The 21987-nt window shown below is 33.5% G+C and overlaps 1 protein-coding gene across 7 annotated transcripts; it reads left to right on the forward strand.

Moving 5' to 3' along the window:
• Positions 1-1099: 1099 nt before the first annotated feature.
• LOC128190737 (uncharacterized) lies at positions 1100-21616 on the forward strand. Of its 7 annotated transcripts, none has more exons than XM_052862887.1 (2): positions 1100-1122; positions 19722-21610. In XM_052862887.1, coding segments are annotated over exons 1-2 (1434 nt in total). In that variant the 5' UTR covers positions 1100-1120; the 3' UTR covers positions 21154-21610. The 7 variants fall into 7 exon arrangements, with proteins under 7 accessions (XP_052718847.1, XP_052718846.1, XP_052718844.1 ...); XM_052862886.1 differs by lacking the exon at positions 1100-1122 and adding an exon at positions 8325-8431; XM_052862884.1 differs by lacking the exon at positions 1100-1122 and adding an exon at positions 13939-14058 and having other exon boundaries at positions 19722-21616.
• Positions 21617-21987: the final 371 nt, after the last annotated feature.

A 21987-nucleotide genomic window follows, 5' to 3' on the forward strand; every position in this document is an offset into this window, starting at 1 on the left:
GACCGAAAACCCTTGGCTAACGAAGATGCACTATATACTGAGTATGTTGAACAGATGATAAAGAAAGATAACCCAGATGCCATATTACGTGTAAATTACATGTAACATTCATCCCTGCCTCTTGGAACAATATAAAATTATTGAGCGCATTATTGTTATTTGGGAGTTTCAAATTATATTTTTGATATACATGTATCAATTACATGTACAATCGAGCTCTTAAACTCCAAATAGGGAGAAAGGGTACGTGTGAGAGCAAAAGGTCACCTTGTGATAGACCGGGAGTCTAAAATTTAGAGTACTCATTTTTTAATGGGAATATAAAAAATGTCAAAGTTGAAGGCATTTAAACTATTTTGCATTTTATCAGCATGGGTTGATCGTGCCATTAGGTATTTGAAGATTCTGGCTTTTGAGAAAGGACGATGATGTAATAAATATCATATGGCCCCCACTATCAGAAAAATGAAATTTCTTTATGTAATTGTACACAATACCTTTTCACACCAGATACGTTTACTCTACATATTTTTTTAAAAAGCTTTTTGAAGTTCTATTATAATTAAAATTTCCTTCTCTATTTATTACTTGCATGATATAATAGCAGTCAAGTATATTAAAGTGTGCGATGCTTACATTCAATTCGTTGTGATTTATTGCATATGTCTGCAGTGGTGTATCTAGGCATGTCATTCATTTCATTTAGCCTTGAAACTCTTCTATACGCCAACTTTCATGTCGACATAAATTATAGCAAAGGCATACAGCCAAACCAAAATCAAAGTTTCTTGATAAAAGTCTCGGTTTGACAATATCAATTTGCTGAGTCAACTCAGTCAAAACTAGATTGATGAGATAAAAATTTTAGTTCTTAATTTATTTAGAAAGAAAAGGCACTTAAAATGCGTTTAATAAGGTCTAAGATTAAAGAAAAGTTGTATTACCTTGATTAAAATTCAATACACACTGAGACTAATCCAGCTGCATGGGTAAAGTGACTGTAGTCGCTAAATATGTGACAATATATGTACGCTTTATATATACTAGTATTTTGACCTGTCAAGGGATGATCTACATGTATGTCAAAGAAGAAAACCTACCTTTTATGTATATACATTAAATGTAAGTAATTTTTATATTTAAAGCTTTCTTAGATACTTGATAGTATATATGAAGGTATCGGACGTTGCAGAAAAAAATACTAAGTCATGTACATTACTGGATATGCAGTGTATTGCTTGATGTATGCAATGATTTCCAGCACTAATCGATGCCTTCATTGTCTTCATATCAAAACTAATGAGTCTAGCTTTTTTGTCGTATATTCCACATTCACATGACCGCAAGAACATAAATTAACGTGTATAAAAACATTTTTTTTTCGTTAAACTGAAAGTTGTTTGTGAACTCTTTCTTGAGATTAAAGCAATAATGTATAGCCCTGCAATTTATTTATCTGACGTTTTCTCGAGAGAAGAAATCAGAGAGGGTTACATTTTTGCAGCTTCCTTAGGGTATTAAAGTACAGCATATTCAATAAACCCAGGTATGCTCACCAATTCAAAAATTTGACCATGAAATTCATTCTAGATCTATAAGTCTATTTCATAAAGGTAAATATTCTAAAAGCCTCATTACACTACTGAATTCAAAATCCACTGATATTCCCAATAATTGACTGACATTGTCTGACATCTACTGTATAACCACTGTACCCTACTGTAAATCCACTGTACACCCACTGTACAGAGCTACTGTTCCACACTGTATCCCACTGTACTCCACTGTACAGAGCCACTGTACTCCACTGGACAGCACAGTACCTACCCACTGACCAGCACTGTACACCACTGTACGGGGCACTGACCAGCACTGTACCCCACTGTACACCACTGTACAGGGTACTGACAAATACTGTACCCCACTGTAACCCACTGTACCTAGTATGTTTTTATAAATTATTATGTTTAAACAATGAATTGAATATTTACATTATTTGAGACCAAAATCTGGATTTGTTTTGTTTCTTTCCTATTGCTTACAAGAGAGAAAATGGGCTTCTATTTCTTCAAGTTCATATATAATTACATGCGCGGTCAGAATTCTTTCCAGGGAAAGGGCAGGGATACTTGTTTTCTGGGGGAGCTTAGACATATTTTGGATAGTTGTACATGTACAATGTAAGTTAAAAAAAAATTAAATTATCCTCTGACCCCCCCCCCCCCCCCCAATCCTCCGATCCACGCATGTATTTATCTAAAAACTCGGAATCCAATTATCATAGAAAATATAGCAACTTATTCAATAAAAAGGGGAAAATATTTTTATATATTTCAAAATCAATGTTTTAGTAACTAAATATCTAGTTGGTTTTTTATTTACAATGAATTTCATTTAATCAATATTGTCAAATAAATATTAGTATATATGTTACATTAAAGTTTAAAAATTAAAAGAATTTAAAACTATGAATTACAATTTATAGATACATGTAGTTTTAAATTATCTGAATTTTAAAACTTTAATGTAACATATATGTGGAGGAGGGACAACTTTTTTAACGATAAAAAAATTCCACCATATTGCTCAACATACTGATTTTTTTTTTTCAAAAGAGAGAAGTTAACTGGTCTAGATTTTAAAATGTCTTTGAAGTTTTACTTCACAGGAAGATCAGCGAGTCAGTATCTGTGTATAGTATACATACTTTCAGTAGATCAAAAGGTGTGAATGTCCCAATATTCAACCTTGTAAATTGTCAGTCTGACACCTTGTTCAAGATATTACGTAATTCCCTTATAAGGGTATTTGTGGTCTTTAGATTATTAAATCCATTTGAAATATATTTTTTTAAAAACATAACATGCATTAAAACACGAAATTTTCTTTATATTAATCATTTTAGATGCGTTTTTTTATAATTTAAATCAAGTCGGATATTAAACATGTTAAACATTTATAAATCCTCACCCCCCCTCCCCCCCCCCAAACAAGTCGCTGATATCACAATAAGTATTGTGTTCATTAAAAATGAAATATGGTGATAACGAACAGTTTTCAAATAATATTTCACCCTATTACGATGCTTTTGATTATATAATTTTGAATTTGAACACTGTTCATTATCAACACATGTAATACATCTACATGTATCTTCTCTTGCACAGTTAAGAATATTAATGTTGCCATGATATACATGTAGTAACAATTTTAATAAAAAAAAAAATATACCCCCTCCTTCCCTCCTCTCTCTCTCTCTCTCTCTCTCTCTCTCTCTCTCTCTCATGTTGTAACTATTCTCCTCCAAAGTCAGAAAGACATACATAAGCCCCCCCCCCCCCCCCGGCAATATTTTTGCTGCATCACAATTTAATTTCAGCATCTCTTCAATTATAAGCAACACCTTAATTAATAGACAAACATGTTTATTTTCTCTTTCCGTAATAAGTGAATTGTGTAAGGGTCGGATAAATGAGAACAATATTTTTATTATTCAGTAAATGAAAATACGCAGTTTATTTTTGAATCATGTTGAATGTATATGACCTAATAAATTTCACGACGATGAATGAGCAGCCCAAAACATGCATACAAAATTTTCTTTTTTAAAACAAACTTATGAGCTATTAAAGCTGTATTTACTGATTATACACTCAATTGGGACTTGTTGCACGAAAACGTCACTCCATGGAAAACGAACCCCATTAGTAGTCATCGTATAATGGCTGCCTTTACCAACAAGTGAATATTTTTACTGATCGTATGGTTTTCTTATACAATTATATTTGTTAAAATTAACGACTTAAACAATGTCAAGTGCTAAAGACAATGAACTGAGTTAAATCTTTAAAGAAGAATTAGTTTACTGAATTTTTTAATTGTGCTTTACACACCTGCTCGGACGACATTTCCGTATAAAATCGCTTCGTATGGTCATTAAAACAAAAAGATTTTCAAACTATGACGAATTCTGACTAATTATTTATATCTTGTGTAATATTTGCTTCCTGTGTATAGTGATTAGCAGCGTTCATGTTCAAGTCTCAGGTAGACTTCCAGCCCCGGGGGCTTTCACACCTCTAGAAATTAAGCCCCGCCCTCACCTGAGATTTACCACCCGGTAAAAAAAAGGTTCGGCCTTTAAAACGATCTTTCGTTTTTTCTTCTGTTTTTTTTTTTTTCATTTACTGAAACCAGTATATTGTATCATAGCAAACATTTCAAATATTCTATAAAATCTCTCTCTCTCTCTCTCTCTCTCTCTCTCTCTCTCTCTCTCTCTCTCTCTCTATCTCTCCCTCTCTCTCTCTCTCTCTCTCTCTCTTCATGCTAACGTACGAATATTTTAGTATTTAAATAAAGTACTACCGGTAACATGTAGTAATGTTGACAGCGGCTAAATCTACATATTGGCATTAAAAAAGATTAAAGTATGTATTTATCTTTAGTTTCGGGATAATGTCCATGGATTCAAATGATTTGACGTTCGTTATTCAATGATTGTCTTAAAAATTCTTAATCATTGAAAGTCAACGCTAAAAGTAACATTTTATATCGACAGTGTCCTTGTCTCCTTCTTTGTGTATGTCTACAGAAAAAATCTTTTGTCTGTCTGGGAACAACGAAAAACCCGGAACTAAAAGAAAGGCTCAGACTATACACACGGCCGGGTGACTGTGTCAAGGTGTGAAAACTTACCACCGGGGCCTAGGAATAAATAGATGTAAACGTCGGGGAAATATACTGTTAAAACAAAAAATCTGAATATTCACTTTTGATTTAAAAAAATCATTATGGTTGCCGGGTGCATTGGGATCATAATTATTTAAAATCTGTCTTAAAAGATTATTATAATTTACTTACATGTAGGACTAGTTTCATGTAATGTTTGCACAAAAGTGGGATTTATTATATCTATTTAATAGTGATTACACATCGAGGTCAAAATTTAAAAAAAAAAATGCATTAATTTTTATAACCGATTGCTTAACATGAATCGTTTCGACATAACACAGTACTGCAAGGGGGTATCAAGTTGATTCGGGAGGAAAAAGGGAAGGGTTGGTATTATCCATTGATTACATTTCATTTTTCGACTTAAAGTTTGCAGATATTTTTCTAAACCACGGAGTTAGTTGGCAAAAATAAACGTAAGACATTAAGAAAAATAATCGATATGTAAAAGAAGCAGATTAATTGACAATCAATTTCTTATTATTCTAATCGATTTCTGATGAATGAATCTCTCTCTCTCCTCTCTCTCTCTCTCATGAATTTTCTTGTGCTAAAACTTGAGGCCCCGAGTCAGAAAGGTATAAGCACGTTAAAATCCCATTACGGCATCACAACCGCCACTTCCAACATAGATTTTATTGTGTGAACTTTTGTACGCTTGCAAATGACACCAACACAATATTGTCAGAAAGTGATATACCTGTAATCTCTCTATCTCTCATTATACAAAATAAAAAGTGTGTAGCGTAGGGTATTTTATATATCTTATTTCTTAAACATTTAAAAGGAAATCATATATTAAGAAAACTGTACAGCTACGCATATTACAACATGTTACAACCTTCCTTGATTTAAATCCTTCCTTTTATTTCTTGCTAAAATTAATGATACAGTTAATTACCGCTTAATATGTAACTGATTATGTTTAAAATTCATAATGTATTACGCAGTAGGTGTTATTTTGTAAAAGTAAAACCCGACATTTGCAATGTATATTTAAATATTTAAATCAAACGAAATCAATTAACAAATGAGCTAGAAACTCGCACGCTATCTTCAAAATGTACCTGTGTAGTCAAGCGGGCAGTTATGATATTTGGACATGTGTACAAAAAAAAAAAACAAGCATGGATATATTTTGTGGATTCTGTGTTTAATTGGCTGTTTTTAGTGGCTAAAACACAGCTTATGAGACACAGAGAATTAACAACCCGATCATTTAAACGAGGGCGTGTCATATATCATCAATAAGATACGATTATGTAACCTTGCTGGTGGGGGGGGGGGGTATTTTCGAATGACTGGCAGAATGATCATAATGACATGTACTTTTTAAATAATCAGATTCAACATGTAAAATTCAATACTTTCACCTTATAGCTAGGGAAATTATCATAATTTTATGATCGTAACATTCAATAACAATAGACATTTATTAATAAAGAAAACGTAATAAATAAATTTAACGACCTGTTGCATTCTTCTGTCAAGTTATCTGTATACATAATGATAATGCTATATACAGCATAATAAAAATAAATATCGAAGAAAAAAAAATACTGAAGATTTAAAAATCTGATTTTTTTTCCTCAAATTAATAGTACAGTGGCGTACAGTGGGATACAGTGATGGTCAGTGCCCGGTACAGTGGCGTACAGTGGGGTACAGTGCTGGTCAGTGCCCTGTACAGTGGCATACATGGGGTACAGTGCTGGTCAGTGCCCTGTACAGTGGCGTACAGCGGGGTACAGTGGAAGTCAGTAGGACTGTACAGTGGTGTACAGTGGAATACAGTGCTGTTCAGTAGAAATGTACAGAGGGGTACAGTGGGGTACAGTGGAAGTCAGTGAAATGTACAGTGAGGTACAGTCAATGTACAGTGGATGTCAGACAATGTCAGTCAATATTTGGGAATATCAGTGGATTTTGAATTCAGTAGTGTTACTTATCGTTAAAAAAAGTGATGAGGTTTTTAACTTGCCACAGGCATATATAGCATCGTTTTCGAAAGTATGGGGGGGGGGGGGGGGCTCTTCCCCAGTGTTTTGAACAAGCAACCCCTTCCCCATGAATCATTCAAATCCTATTCCGCAGGGGAGGGGGCAAAGACAGACAGTTATTAGTTGATACCTCAGAGACTCTCTCTTCAAATTTCATAAACATTAAGTTTCCCTTTTTTTTTTAGCCCTGTTCCATAAAAGTGGGGGGGGGGGGGGGGGTAGCGGGGGGACATTTCGTTCGAATTTTTTTCTATATGAGTGTCGCGGATCGATTTCCAAAAAAAAAAAGAGCCTCTTGCTGCCCCCTGTTTCTACGTGTCTGGGTAGACATCAAGCTACCATCTCAGAAAAAAAAATCATGCACATTCAATGTCAGACTTATTTTATTGTTTCGATAGAAAAACGACACAATTTGTGGTGCCTTATACACAGACACCTGCTCTTTCCGTGATAAAGTTGACACCATAAAGCATGTATAATACTCTGGGGGTAAACGCTATGACAGAAACCACGTGGTATACCACCAATCGTTGTTTTTTGGACTATATGTAGCTACAAAGAAGGATAACCCCAATTGCCTTATTAGCTATTTATAAATACGTTTGTCCCCTTGGAACAATATAAAATATTTATTATTTGAGATAGGGGGTGTCAAATAGTAAAATTTATCGATTATAATCGAGTTCTTAACCTTCTAATGGGGGGGGGGGGTGACGAGTTCAAGTTCGTGGGTAAATTAAATTTTAGCTAAAAGCTGAATTTAAAAGATAGGTCACCTTGTGATTCTTTAAGTCTAACTAATAATCTGAAAAAAAGTTTTTTTAACGGGAACTCGTCAAAGTAATGGCTATTTTCATAATCAGCGATATATTTTTAAATGGCTATATAGATTCATGTTTCGTTGTGATACTGAACATTTCAAGAATATTTTCTCTCATTCTGGTAGCTGCAGGTCTGTAGGTGCCGGTCTGGAAAATTTCAAATGAACGACCTGGTCAGTCATCCTAATTATTTAGACCTGGAGCTACAGACCTGCAGCTATTATCCTGGCAATAAGATATTTATTTATTTTTTTTGGGGGGGGGGGGGGGGTGGTGTAAAAAATCTCCTACGACTCCAACTTCCAGAAAAATAAAATCTCCCTCTAAATTCTATTTTCTATTCATTACTTGCATGATATATTCGTAATCAGGTATTATAACGATGCCTACATGTACATGTACTTTTAAATTTGTTGTGATTAATTACAACTGTCTGCAGTGGTGTGGAGATGTGTGTATACATTTGATTCATTTCATTTAGCCATGTAACTTACTTACACGTTGACACGGGTGCCAACTAGCATGTTGACAAATTATGGTCAAATGTATAATATAAATGTATATATTTTATATATACGATAAGATTCAGAGTAGATAGTGCTATGAAATGCGTAGAAGATTAAAAAACAAAATTACTACCTTGGTTCAAATTCAATACACACTGAGAGTAATACAAAAAGGATGCTAAGCCGTATAAGATAAGGGTTCGTCAATTTTTGAATGCACTCATTGTTATAGATAGCTGCATGGGCGGAGTCACTAAATATGCTACAATATATGTACGCAGTATATATACTAGTATTTGGACCTGCCAAGATATGTTCTTCGTGTATGTTGAAGAAGAAAACTTACCTTTGCATGTGTTTATCTATAAATGTAAGTACCGGTATATGAAATTTATAATATACTCTATGCTTTCTTGGATACTTGATGAGATATATGAGGGTAGCGGGCATTGCGGGAAAAATACATTATTGGATATGCTTGGTATATCGCCGATTCACAAACCAACTTTCTTAACAAATATTACTTAAAATGATAATAATTTTAAGGAATCATTCTTTTAGTTTTATGAGGTCGAGGTTGATTACATCTATTAAAGCCTTTGACCATGCAAGAGGGTATTTGATTACCTATATATTCAAAGAATATATTCAAAGTATATTCAAATAATGTTTCTTATATTTACATAATATTTAGCAATTGGACGATTGAATATTGAAATAGCCATTTATAACAAGTTTTGAGCCATATATTACAAAATCGATTTGTTGCATTATCAAAGACACTGAAATATACTGTAAATATTTTGAATTCCAGACACGCTGAGATTACGTAATTCATATAAGGGATTAAGATGTGGTCGCCGATTTTCAAATACATCCATTGTTAGCTGCATATGTGCAGTCGCTTTATATGCGACAATAAATGTACCCACTGTACATGTACTAGTATTTGGACCTGTCAAAAAAACAAAAGATCATGTATGTCGAAGAAAGCGTACATTTGTGTTTATGTGAAAATGTAGGTAAATTTCATATTTTATGCTTTCTTAGATACTTGATAGGACGTATGAAGATAAAGGGCATTGTAGGAAAAAAAATATAATACTGCATATGCTGGGCATTGTCTGATACATGCAATATTTTCTTGCACTTATATCTATTTTTATATTAAAATCATCAAGTCTAACTTCTTACTGTCTACGTCACAGATACATGACGTTTAAAAAATTCATTTTATGATAAAAGAATTCCTTGTACTCTAATAATAACTATTATTAGGGTGCAGGAAATAATCTTATTATAAAAAGAAATATTTTTTAACGCCAGACGCCTGTGGTGTGTGTTTTTTATATCTTTCAATCTGTCTTGAAGGATACTTTTGAAATAAGTTGACAAATTTTTGAATATTCTTCTTTCTTTCATTCTTTCTTTTCTTTTTCCTTTCTTTCATTCTTTTTTTAACATGCAATTTTTTCGTTCTATGTTTTATAAAACATGTTTCGTAAATTTTTGATATTATACACATGTAAAACCACGCGCGTGCATTCTCCGGTGTTTTTAAGCTGCCCACAACAACCGTTACGGAGAGGGCACCGCTTTGAACGAATCCACGGTCCGCGATATGTTGCCCCCTTTCTGTAATTGATAGCTACTTTTTTTTACGTCCATTGTTTTTCACCGGCTCCATCGGGAAATTTATTATATTGGAACGAACCGGCTCCATTATTTTATGCGAATATTCCAGGTATTTTTGAGGCAATGTATGTTTTGTAAACAAACACAAAAAATTAATCTTGTCATTAAAAGTCCCCCTCCTTCTGAAACCACATTCCTATAAATTTTAAAACGATACCCCCCTCCCCACAGAGAGAGAGAGAGAGAGAGAGAGAGAGAGAGAGAGAGAGAGAGAGAGAGAGAGAAAGAGAGAGAGAGAGAGAGAGAGGGGGGGCTACAATCGCCGAAACACAATTGACTTAAATTTTAAAGTTTATCGAATATACTGATGCTGAATTGCGCATGATTTTTGATTAAAGCACCAATATGAGCGTATTACAAACACCTGTACAATTAGAAATTTCCGCAAATTTTTGTTTAAATTTTACGTCAGAGTTTTAACAAGTCTATCAAACTTGAAACATGTGAATTTAAGAAGTGACGTCAGATTTTTTACGACCTATAAAATTCCATTCACGAATTTGCAATAAAATTTTGTTTACATCGGCGTGGCGAGACACATGGAGACGTTTGTGTGGAATTCGTTTTAGTTTAGAGTAATAACTTAATCATGCTTAAAAGCCCATGGTAAATATAAATGTCCCTTTTTTATTGTGGTGTACATTTCATTCATGATATATATACCGATATATGTATACTGCATTTTATGATTTATAGAATTAACCTTGCGGTGAATATGTATATTACATGTATATTTGTGTCGCCATCTCGTAAACAAATGGGGTCATATTTGAGTGTATAAAAAGATATGTTCGTATCGCGTAATTTGAAGTTAGTGCTACATGTACATGTATTTTTGGTTTTAAAATGAATTATAAATAAATTACTTTACACAAAGAACAAAACAATTTTAATTCTTTCAAAAATATATCATTGACCCGTAATTGCGACCACATATGTCTTAAATATAGTATTTTCTAAATCTAAAATATATTCTAAATCATATTAAAGATAGTTGGTAACGTAAAAATTTCTTGTACGGTGTTTGGCTACCCCCCCCCCCTCTCTCTCTCTCTCTCTCTCTCTCTCTCTCTCTCTGTTTTCATTTTTATAACGTCTTATTTTCGCAATGTATTGTAATATACTATATTTTGTACGAATACCAACTAAAATTTATTGCGCACGTATAATCGAAATTTTTGATCTAATGGAATTTCTTAAATTTCTTAAAACTAGTACTCTTCCTTAACAAATAGTAATTAAAAAGTAACTAAGTAATAGGCCTAATGCTTACTCTACAATTTCGCAGGTATAAAACACAGTCGCCTGGCGTTAATAAATATTTTTTTCATAGGAAGATAGTTTTTACTATAGAAAGAAATAGTTTTGGTCAAAAAGCAAAATTTGACTACATAACACCAAATATCCACGTAACAACGAAAAAATCTACGCGTATAATAGCGAAATTTTTGCATTATATTATAATTATTTCGCTGAAATTCGTGGAAGAAATATCGCAAAGATGATAAGTTTTTACCCCAAAATTGGGCTAAAAATGCAATGTCTCGCGTAGTTTAGTGCGAGCTTTTTTATTTCAAACCACAAAAGTTATGCATTGTTGCACCAAATATTAATGTTTGCATACAGCAATACATACGATAAATTTTTGCTTCTATTTAAGCACTTGTATAGAAAAGATAAAAATGCACCAAAAACCGTAACTCGACCGTTTTTTTTTCTCTTTAAGCGCGTTACAGCCAGAATTAAATTATTCATTTTTATAGAAAATTCTTATTCTTCATTGAAATCAGTGTCAAATATAATTTCAAGCACCTTTGCCCACAAAAGATCGAACGCAACTTTAATTGGCGAGGTGCACCATCTAATTGTCCGTTCTAAAGGGTTTTGTACGAACTTAACCATTTACATTCATAGTTACTATTCAAATTCCGAGATTGGTCGCCATCTGTTTATTGCAACTGCCCCTTAAAGGGCTTTAGTTTTCGTGATTCTGACTCGCTTGTTTTATGGAATGCAATAATCAGCCTTGACCCTGGTATGACTCTTTTTCGTCTGTCAACATTTCAAACATTCATATTTTTAACATAAGACACTAGTTAACGAACTTTTACCATAAATCTTCGCTGCACATCATAACTCATTATTTCTATCATATAAACTGTATGAACATATTTTGATACCGATCCAATTGCAAAAAGTGCAAGCATGCATACTCCATTGATTTCTGGATCATCGTCATGCTTCGTTGAACTCCGAGTTACCAGACATCATCGAATCTTGTTTAGCAATAAATAACATCAAATTCGCAAATTTTATATCTGCCCACGGGATGTCTCTTTCAAACATCAGTTTTCTCGTCTGATGATTATTCTCTTCTATACTGGCTACAAAACAATTGCAAAATGGGTTTACTTGCGTAACTCATTACAATTATTGACCACGAGGCATGCAGGTATTTCTAACTAATTTACCTGCTATGACAAAAAAGGCACGACATATTACGTAATATAAGCCATTGGTAATTAGAATTGCTCTTCTGTGAATGTAAATAAATGAAAAATTCTTAGAAATGGCCAAAATTATTCATAAGACAAATGGATCAGTTGATGGGACCCAAGACACTGTCATAGCCACAAGGGTGTACATCAAAAGACTTGTCAATCTTGTTTTGCCTCTGATGGTTGTTAGATAACTGTGCCCTACATGTATGAAAAGGCTGGGGTGCAAAAGTCTTACAACAAAAACAGTTCTTGGAAAAATGAGATGGTCATTCGGATTTCCTACAGCATCTTCATTCTAATGAACTTAAAAAAAACCCAATGAACCATACAGTACTGCTTTTTTCTTGGCTCTTAGAAGTCATTGAATTCACGATGAATCAAATCTTTTATTGTTTTATTATAAGTAAATTATTCGCTTCATTCAAATTAAAAAATCTCAAAATCTCCATGGTTTTTTGCTTTTTATGGGGATGGGGGGTGGTAGTTTGTTAACAGTGTCGTCGGAAGCAAATTGAATGTTGGGGGGGGGGGGGGGGGCTAGATTTATCAAAAATCTTGACAAGCAATAAAAAAGGTATTTGGTACGGTTATGTATATGTATAACTTTGCACCCACCCCCCCCCCCCCCCCCCCCCCCCCGGTTCCAACGCCTATGGATAACCTATATTAGAGGGAGAGTCGGTTTTTTTATGTAGCTTTATTTGTTCACTTTTGAAAAGTTCTTATATTATTTTCGTAAAGGATGGAATAAACTTTTTTGAAAATAGAGAGAAGGTTTATTTAAAGTTCTTATAACGAAAAAAATATCAACCTTTATGTTTCCATAAGAATAATTCTTGTAAATCACAAGATTTGATCGTGTCTTCCTGTTGAAGAAAGAATAATCGAACATTAAAGTCGGGGACTTGCAATAATGAATTGGAATTGAAATGAATTCTATATATATATATATATATATATACATATATATATATGTGTGTGTGTGTGTGTGTGTGTGTGTGTGTGTGTGTGTGTGTGTTAATATACCTTGTCATTTTTATTCATTTTCATTGAAATGAATACTTCAAAGTGATTTTTTTTCTATTTTAGCAAATTATCTATTCAACTGCAAAATTCGTATATTCAGCTTTTATGTGCAGACAATCAATCTTATATAAAAATAACAATGCGTAAACTTATTACTATTTGTATAGTCATTTTTAAAAAGTGACATATAGGTCCTATGGGGCAGGTGTTTATTACATTATAATTATACATGTATCTATAGATCTATTTGTTTATGAAACACATGTCACTATAATAAATAATTTACTTACTTAATACTTACTCAACAGAAATTATAACTGAACAAAAATTATCCCCCTCCACTTTTTTTTCCCAACCGTTGACCGTCTTGTCATGTGTCTAGTTAACGAGCAATTAATTAGCGAAAAAACGACGGAAGCTAATTTGTTTCTAAGTGTTAAAATCATTTCTGACAGAGAGTAGCACACCATAGCTTGTTTACGATGCCACACAAGGGACCAAATGGTTTGGTCATTCATCGTTGACATTAGTGGCCATGAATGAAATATATGACCCCCCTTCTCCGAGGGAGATGAATTATAGGGAGAGGTCTGAGTGAGAGTTTGTTTTTTGTCTTTTCTGTCTACGGCAATTCGGGTCGTTTTACTTTTGGTATCTGTAACATCCACGTGGCAAACAGTACCTAGAATGACTTATTACTCATGGAGAAAATACTGATCAATTTGGGTTGCAGCGAGCAACCATCGGACGCTCTGGCGGAAATTCGGCCAAGCCGGTAAGAAAAGGTTTTGATTTTGAGTAAAAATTCAAATATCTAATTTCATTTTTTCCACTCGTTTATACCTTTAAAGTGAAGCACTTATTATCAATAAAAAGATGCAAAAATGTTCATCCCGTATAGATTCTTGCTATTTTACACAAATGCTACGATAACACTCTAAAAAATCTTGCATGTATTGCTATACCAAATATAAACCATTCAATTCATGAAAAAAAGGTGCGACATAACAATGAAAAATAATCATAAGAGCACTCCAGATAAAAAAGTCTGCTGAAAAGTCAAAGAATTCGTTCAATCTTACCACTGTTTACCGTTTTCTGTTCAACCCCTACGCCAAGGTGAAATTTCCTTAGTCGATAACATTAAAATTCTTGAGGATCGTCCTTGATTGTTATAAATACAAATTATCTTTGTAACTTTTTTAAAACGCTAGACATTTTGAAAGGAAATATTTCTCTTCCTTACAATATCTTACCTTCGACTTGCCCGGATTTAAGAGAAGGTATTTTTCGCACTAATTTCAATTTTTCATTTAAAATCTAACCTTTTTATATTTATATTTGAAGTACATGTATAAATTATTGAAATGTCGAGTTTCGCATGTATCGCAGAAAGAACTATATATGATAAGAGTTAAATTTGGCCCCCATAATTCACCATTTTTTAAAGTGTTTCGGTTACAATAAAATGTTACATGTATGTTATTATTTAGAAGAGTTCATATAAAATATATTTTTCACATATCTGTATGATTTATTTGCACTGACTTGCAGTATATGACGTCAGAAGTGACGCTATTTCAAAAATTCAATCAAAATCAGTCGAAATTGACATTTTTCTCATCTTTTTACGAATGGGAAATATAGAGCGCATGCTTGAACCAGGACAAATTTTTTGTCACTTATTAGTCTTGGCTAGATACATCTCTGATTAAAATATTTTGTTGGTTCAAGCATGCGCTCTATGTTTCCTGAAAGAAAAACTTCTTGAAAACAAGCCTTTTTATGCTAAAATGCAAAAATGGCGGGAAAAGGCTGTCTTTACAATGCCGTATTTCTAAATTGTGTGCACTTGAATCAAAATGAACATTAAGTTAAAACATCACATATATATCTGTACAAAGAAAACAAAGAATTACAGTAAAATAATGATATTCCTTTTAGGGGGCCATTTTAGGCCCATACCATATATAGTCCTTTGCACTTTTGAAATTACTTATCGAACATTTTATTTTCACTTTGGATATTTACGTTTGAGGGAATTTCTAATCGAGGAGAGAGAGAGAGAGAGAGAGAGAGAGAGAGAGAGAGAGAGAGAGAGAGATTGCCTATATTCAGATGGAATTTTGTTTGGTAGTCTATGAAATAAAATAAATTAGAGTAAATTCAAGTGCTTGGAAAGTTTTGAGTGTCAAATTAAAATGCATTTTAGTACCTGTAAAATTGAAACGAAAAGATCATACATTATAGGTTAAGTTTTGTTCATTCAATTCGGTTGGTTTTTAATCTCGAGCTTGGTATGTTTCAATAGATCACTTCTCGCAATCGTCAGAATTTGATTTAGTAGCTTCTTTCTGATTTTAAAACCATCTTTATAACGATCCCTGATAAAACATCTGCTTTAATAGCAAAAGAAAGTTTGCTTTCCCCTACATTATGAAGTTAATATAGATTCCTATCGACGAAATACCTGAGTGAAAAAGCAGCTGGGTGAATGATGTTGCACATTCCTTAAATAATGTGCAGTTTGACTTTATGGAGTCAGAAGGACGCGAAGTTACAAAAAATGGATTTCCCGACACGTGTCGATATGTGAAGTGTATTCAATGTTTTTACTCTTGGTCTGTCAGGATGTACGTGTGCGCGTGATTCTATAGTACATGCACGCGTAGGTGTCAACAAGTAGAGGTATGTACTTTGTTTTCATTAGTTCACAAGTCCTTCGTAGAAAATACTAATAAAACGTAATGGAAGTTTTTATGGCATGTCAAAAAATCATAATATAAAGATTTTTTTTTTATTTAACAATTTACCAAAAACGAAAAAATTTCAAGACTTGATACATTTCACCCCCTTTAACAACGTTTCAAAGTGAATAAATAACTTTGTGATATTATGGACATTAACTCAAAGCACCGTTTTGGTTTTTTTTGTTTTATCTAACTTTCATTCAGTTTAACATGATGCTATGTTATAAATTCAATAGATACTTTATTTTTCTCAATAAAAAGCAAAAAAATGTTACTAGTACCAAGAGTTTTTTTTTGCTTTCATTTTTTTATGTCCATTATACAAATAATAATCTTGTTTTCATTTATAAAAATATCTTAAAATTTGTGCTTTACAAAATTAAAATGCAATTTCGAATTGCCGAAAGCGTTTAACCTCTTTTTCATGAAACTCCCATTTTAAAAAAAATGCAAAATGCTAGGTTTTTTTCCCACGATAAATTTGTAATCAGTCAATTTTACATGTAATCATTGCAACCAATTTGTCACGTGTTAAGTCCCAGAAGAATAAAACCCTCGAAACCTTTTAAATTAATTTGACTTTTCTCATTTATCGTCTGGTTTGACAATGACATAATGGCTAGATTACCACACCGTGATCGTAAGAGTCCATTTACTAGTGATGACTCAATATACACAATTACATGTACTTGTAACAGCCAGGGAGAACATAAGTTATTTGTGTAAAGTATGCTAGTAAAGGAGAAAGCCGTTTCCAGAAATGATTGAAATAGACTTAAACCTTGTATAACAACTATAGCAGACGATACTTTATATACAATTCAATGGACCAATGAATATTATTATGATACATGTATTTTCATAAAGATTTGTTTGCGATACACACGCGTGCCTTGGCATCATGCGTCAAAAAAATGCAACGCTTTGATTTTAAAAATAGATCAGATATCTTTTAATGTTTTACGCTTACTGCTCCTGTATGCATTATCAATATTAACTTCGTTCTACTAGACTAGTGTTGTATATCTGTATTGTACAAGGAATACACATTTTTTATGACATCTGATATCCGGTTTGAATTGGACAGATTGTAGGTCTGTAGCTCTGTCTACGGGGAAAGTTCGGGCTGTCATGCCGTAGCATTCTCTCGTACAGCTACAGACCTACAGCTATACTTGCTGTTCAATAATCCACTGAATACGATATTTAAGGAATCGTGAGGTGATTTTGGTCGGGGCGTGATCAAATCAGATAAAGTCCGAAGGGCTTTATATGATAGATTTGATCACGCCCAAGCCTAAATTATCACCTCATAATATTGAAATTATGGTTCCTTTTTACTTATATTTATATAACTTTATGCATTTGTACGATTAAATATTTGAATTTATTTACATTATCCAGTGTCTTTGTCTGTGATAACACTACGTATCGATTTTGTACTATATAACTCATAATACAAATGACGCCAAATCGAGGCGCCAGCGGGGTTTGTTTATTTATATTTAAATATTTAATCGTACGATGGCCTAAAATTATATAAATATAAGTTATAAGGAATCATTCTTTGAATATTATGAGGTGATAATTTCGGTCGGGGCGTGATCAAAATCTATCATAAAGCCCTTCGGCCTTTATTGGATTTGATCACGCCCCGACCAAAATTATCACCTCACAATACTCAAAGAATGATTCCTTATTCCTTATATAAATAAGCAGACACCGCTTGCGCCCCAAATATACGCCATTTGAATTTATTGGACTGTATAGTACAATATCGATACGAAGTGTTATCACAGGCAAAGACACTGAAAAAATGTAAACATATATATATATATATTATATTATTTTCATTTAAGTTTGTTCATATTTTTTTATAAAGCGAGAGGCAGACAAATCATTTATCACTCTAACACCTTATTCAGCCGTTAAAACAGAAAAAAGGTCGCGAAACTATTTAGGACTTGGTTTCAGTAAATTAACTGTGTTGATTGATGCAAGCGTACGTAATTCCCTTTGTAAGTATAAACCGAACACATATGTATATACTTTTGGCCTATTTTTTTTTTCACACCACGAAAATGTGTGATAAAATATCTCTTGACGTAATTATATGATTTGCAAATTTAAGTCGATTTGACTGATGACAGGAAATATAGATTAAGTCATCTATTGCAAAATGTCTTGAATAAAATAATCTTTGTTATGGAAGTTTTCTGTTGATTTATATACATGATTTACAATACAGGCAAGATAAAACAAACACACATACAATGCCAAGGGAAGGTAAACAAAAAAAATTTATAATTTTTTAATTGGAAAGCGATAACAATAGCCTGCCCTTCCCGTTATTAGTCAGATCATAAATACATGTACATATCTTCAAGGGGTGTTCTTCCTCTTCAATAAAAGCACGGAAACCGAATTGTTTTCACCAAATATTTTATTGAGCGAAAAATTGTCATTTAATTGCCTGTACCTTAAATCGCCATTGAGTAAGGGGCCAAACCATCCTCAGTTTTAAGTCGAGTAGATATTCATCTCTCTTCCTCGGTTATCTTTGTATAAAAACCCCGTCTCAAGATTTCCCGTATGCAATATTCATTTTAAACCAACCAGGTAAAAGGTAAGGAATATTTCATTATTCAGCCTACCTATAGTTTGATACTTTTTTCTTATAAATATTCATAAATGTAATTTTAAAAAAATGTAATTTAAAAAAAAGATCCTTTTATTAATCAATCGAACCTTATTATATTTAGGAATATTTTAACGAGTGGATAAATAACATATTAACACTATTATTAGATATTTTTTAAAAACCTTCCAACTTGCATGTACATATGAATACAATGTTGATGCATGTTTTTTTTAAACATATGTAACTTTTGATTCCGTTCCGGGTTCAATTGCGTTAATTTGAGGCACTCAGGAACTTAACGTTAACTAAAATCACGCAAATCTTATTAACACCCACAACGCAGGGAAAACAATTGTTACGAATGCAACTTATGATGTCAGCTGACAACTGAAAACTATTTAAAATAGAAAATACTGGGGGTTCATTTCAAACTGGAGAGCGCATAGCTGTTGAATGCAGGTAAATTGCATGAAGCGACGGGGAGAATATTTAGTAAAAAGAATGTTAGGAGAAAAAATTTGATGAATGAAAAATTGTAAGTTAAATGCAGATAAAAAAGTATGTGATCATCTTGAAGAAAAACAGTTTTCATTTTTTTTTTGTAGTCTTGTGGAATTTCAGAGATTGGATTGTTTTTGCTACTGATTCAGATAACTGTCTGGAATAAATATTTTATTTACAAACACTTCTAAAAACTAAAAAGTATAAATATAAGAAAAAAAAATTCAATAAATCTTTCCGGTCATCACAATGCGGAAGTTATTTCATGACAATCCTTCTAATTCAGGAAGTTAGAGTTGTATTTGTGATTTGACTATCTTTATTTACAAATTACTTTATTTACACATTACCAAAAGGTCACATCAACAACACTGATACTGTTAAAAGCAATACCTCATTTAAAAATATAGCTGTAATCCTTTTGACATTAAGAAAGAATTCTAATTGCAAAATATATGTATATAATTATATTGGAGTGACGAAAAAAACTTCTGAGGGTAAAGTTTTGCTTCTGATGTTTTTATCTACTTAATCTTTGTTTTTCAGGATGGTTGATCCGGGACATTTTCATTTTCAATACAACGACTGTCTCAAGATGCGGTATGAAAGAAAACTGGGACCTCTAGAAACCATGTACCATGTTTATTACATTCGTGGTGTAGACATCTATGCCCAAATGGCTACCCTGATGTGCGAAAAATTCGTCACCAAGGCGGAAGTGACGGAGGCGATGGTTTGTTTGTTAAAAAGACATCCAATGTTGAGGATGACAATCAAAGAAACAGACAAGGAATACCCCGAGTTTAAATTCGTCGAAATGAACCCTGTAAAACTTGACATTCAAGTTTCTTCTTCTTGTGACAAAGAAACTCTATTACACGACGAATCGTGCAAATCCTTTGCTGTAAAAGACGGTCCGTTATGGAGACTGACGATCGTGAAAAATACAAATGGAGAACCAATTGGACCAAGAGCAAACGGCCACGAGTTTTCTTTCGTGTTCTGTTTCCATCACAGTTTAGCTGATGGAATTTACCTTCGGACTCTCTTTGCCGATTTCATTGAATTCTTGGACATGGTTCAAAGAGAGACGATAGACGCGAGTTCTGTGAAAGAAATCGAGATTCTTCCCGCCATTGAGTACCTCCTTCCCTTATTAAACCCCAATCGCAGGGTAGTCTCTTTGGACTGTAACAGCGGACATCCTTCAAAATTCATCGATGCTCTTCCAGCGTATGAGGCACACTTCTATGATGAAATCGAACAATTACGGAACCAAAAACAATCGACAAAGTCCATTCGATCCCATTTACAGTCAACGAAGTCTAAGAAATTTCTACTGCAATGCAAGCAAAACAGTGTGACAGTTACGGGTGCCTGCATTGCGGCGTCTTGCATTGCGTTTGGACAGTTGATCAAATCGTCAATAGCAGACGATGTTAAAGTCTTAATGATTCCAGTGGAGATTATGGTAAATATGAGGCGTTATACGCAGCAAAACAGCTTGTATCAAGCCTACCCAGGGGTCGCTGCCGTACACCTTCCGTTAACAGTCAAACTTCCGCTCGTTGAGAACCCGCGGGAACACTTCTGGTACCTTGCAAAACAGTGCACTGACGATATCAATAACAAGATCATATCCGGTTATCCCCTGGAATATATGTCCACCGAGGTAGCCCAAGAAATTCACTCCACGCCCAACACGGGAAAATCTCCCTACGTCCTGTGCATAACCAATATGTCGACAGTTGATGGCATCGTGAAGCCAAACCAGAGGGCGCGGTTCCAGTTGAAGGAGTTTCCCGCCATGACGCAAATCGGAATCGACGACATGCCGATTTTCTATGTCGGGATTTTATCCATGGCGCAGGAACTTCATCTGGATATCGGACACTGTCAACGATATACGTCACAATCTACGGCGGCCAAATTCTCGTGGAATGTGATGTCCATGTTACAGAATTATAGTAATTTGTAAATAACGACTAAATAATTCAACTGCATTACCTTGTGTGGAGAACAACTGATCATCATTTACCAATGCATATTACGTATTGCCATAGAGGTTATTTTGTTCATGCGTATATATACTTATTCGAAATATTCTTCGACTACGAAATTGCCAAAGACTTTTTACTTGTACATGACACTGTGTATATTTTTATATTAAAGAATTATTATAAGAGGTAGATAATTATTTACCTTTGTACAAGAAGTTTTCCATGACATTGATTGACCTTGCTATTGACTAATAAATATTTAATTTGTATATCATTTTTAAAGCCTGTGTTTAATATCAGATGTATACAACAAACATATTCCTTAGTCCCAGTTGTATTCTCATCAACTTGATTGTTGGGAATTGAAATTAAAAAGAAATTACTTAGTTATTTTCAGATATTTTTCTAATCAGTTGACTTTTTGCATGTTGTCAAGTCTGCAATTTATAATTTGTAAAATGTCAATAACTTTTTAACACCTTGTAGCAAAGTTTCGATTAGATTAAGATTCCAATTAAAAACAAAACAAAACTAAATAAATCTTCAAGGATCGTCAAACTGTCAGTCAAAACCACAATCAGTTTACTTCAAAAGCCTGGCCGCGTAAAGAATTTTACAGATTGTTTAAGGATAGTTTTAAAGTCTCAGAAACCTAAACAATTAAATGCGCCAACTACATGTACATACCGGTATGTTTATCTATCTTTGTCTGTATATGGGGGGGGGGGGGGGGTGGGGGTGTATGGCAATCAGTCACTCCCAAAAACCAAAATAACTCAAAAAAGCTTCTGGTCTCCTTTTTTAAGTTTGTC

Source organism: Crassostrea angulata, chromosome 6 (genome assembly GCF_025612915.1).
Source record: "Crassostrea angulata isolate pt1a10 chromosome 6, ASM2561291v2, whole genome shotgun sequence".
Classification (NCBI taxonomy): domain Eukaryota; kingdom Metazoa; phylum Mollusca; class Bivalvia; order Ostreida; family Ostreidae; genus Magallana; species Magallana angulata.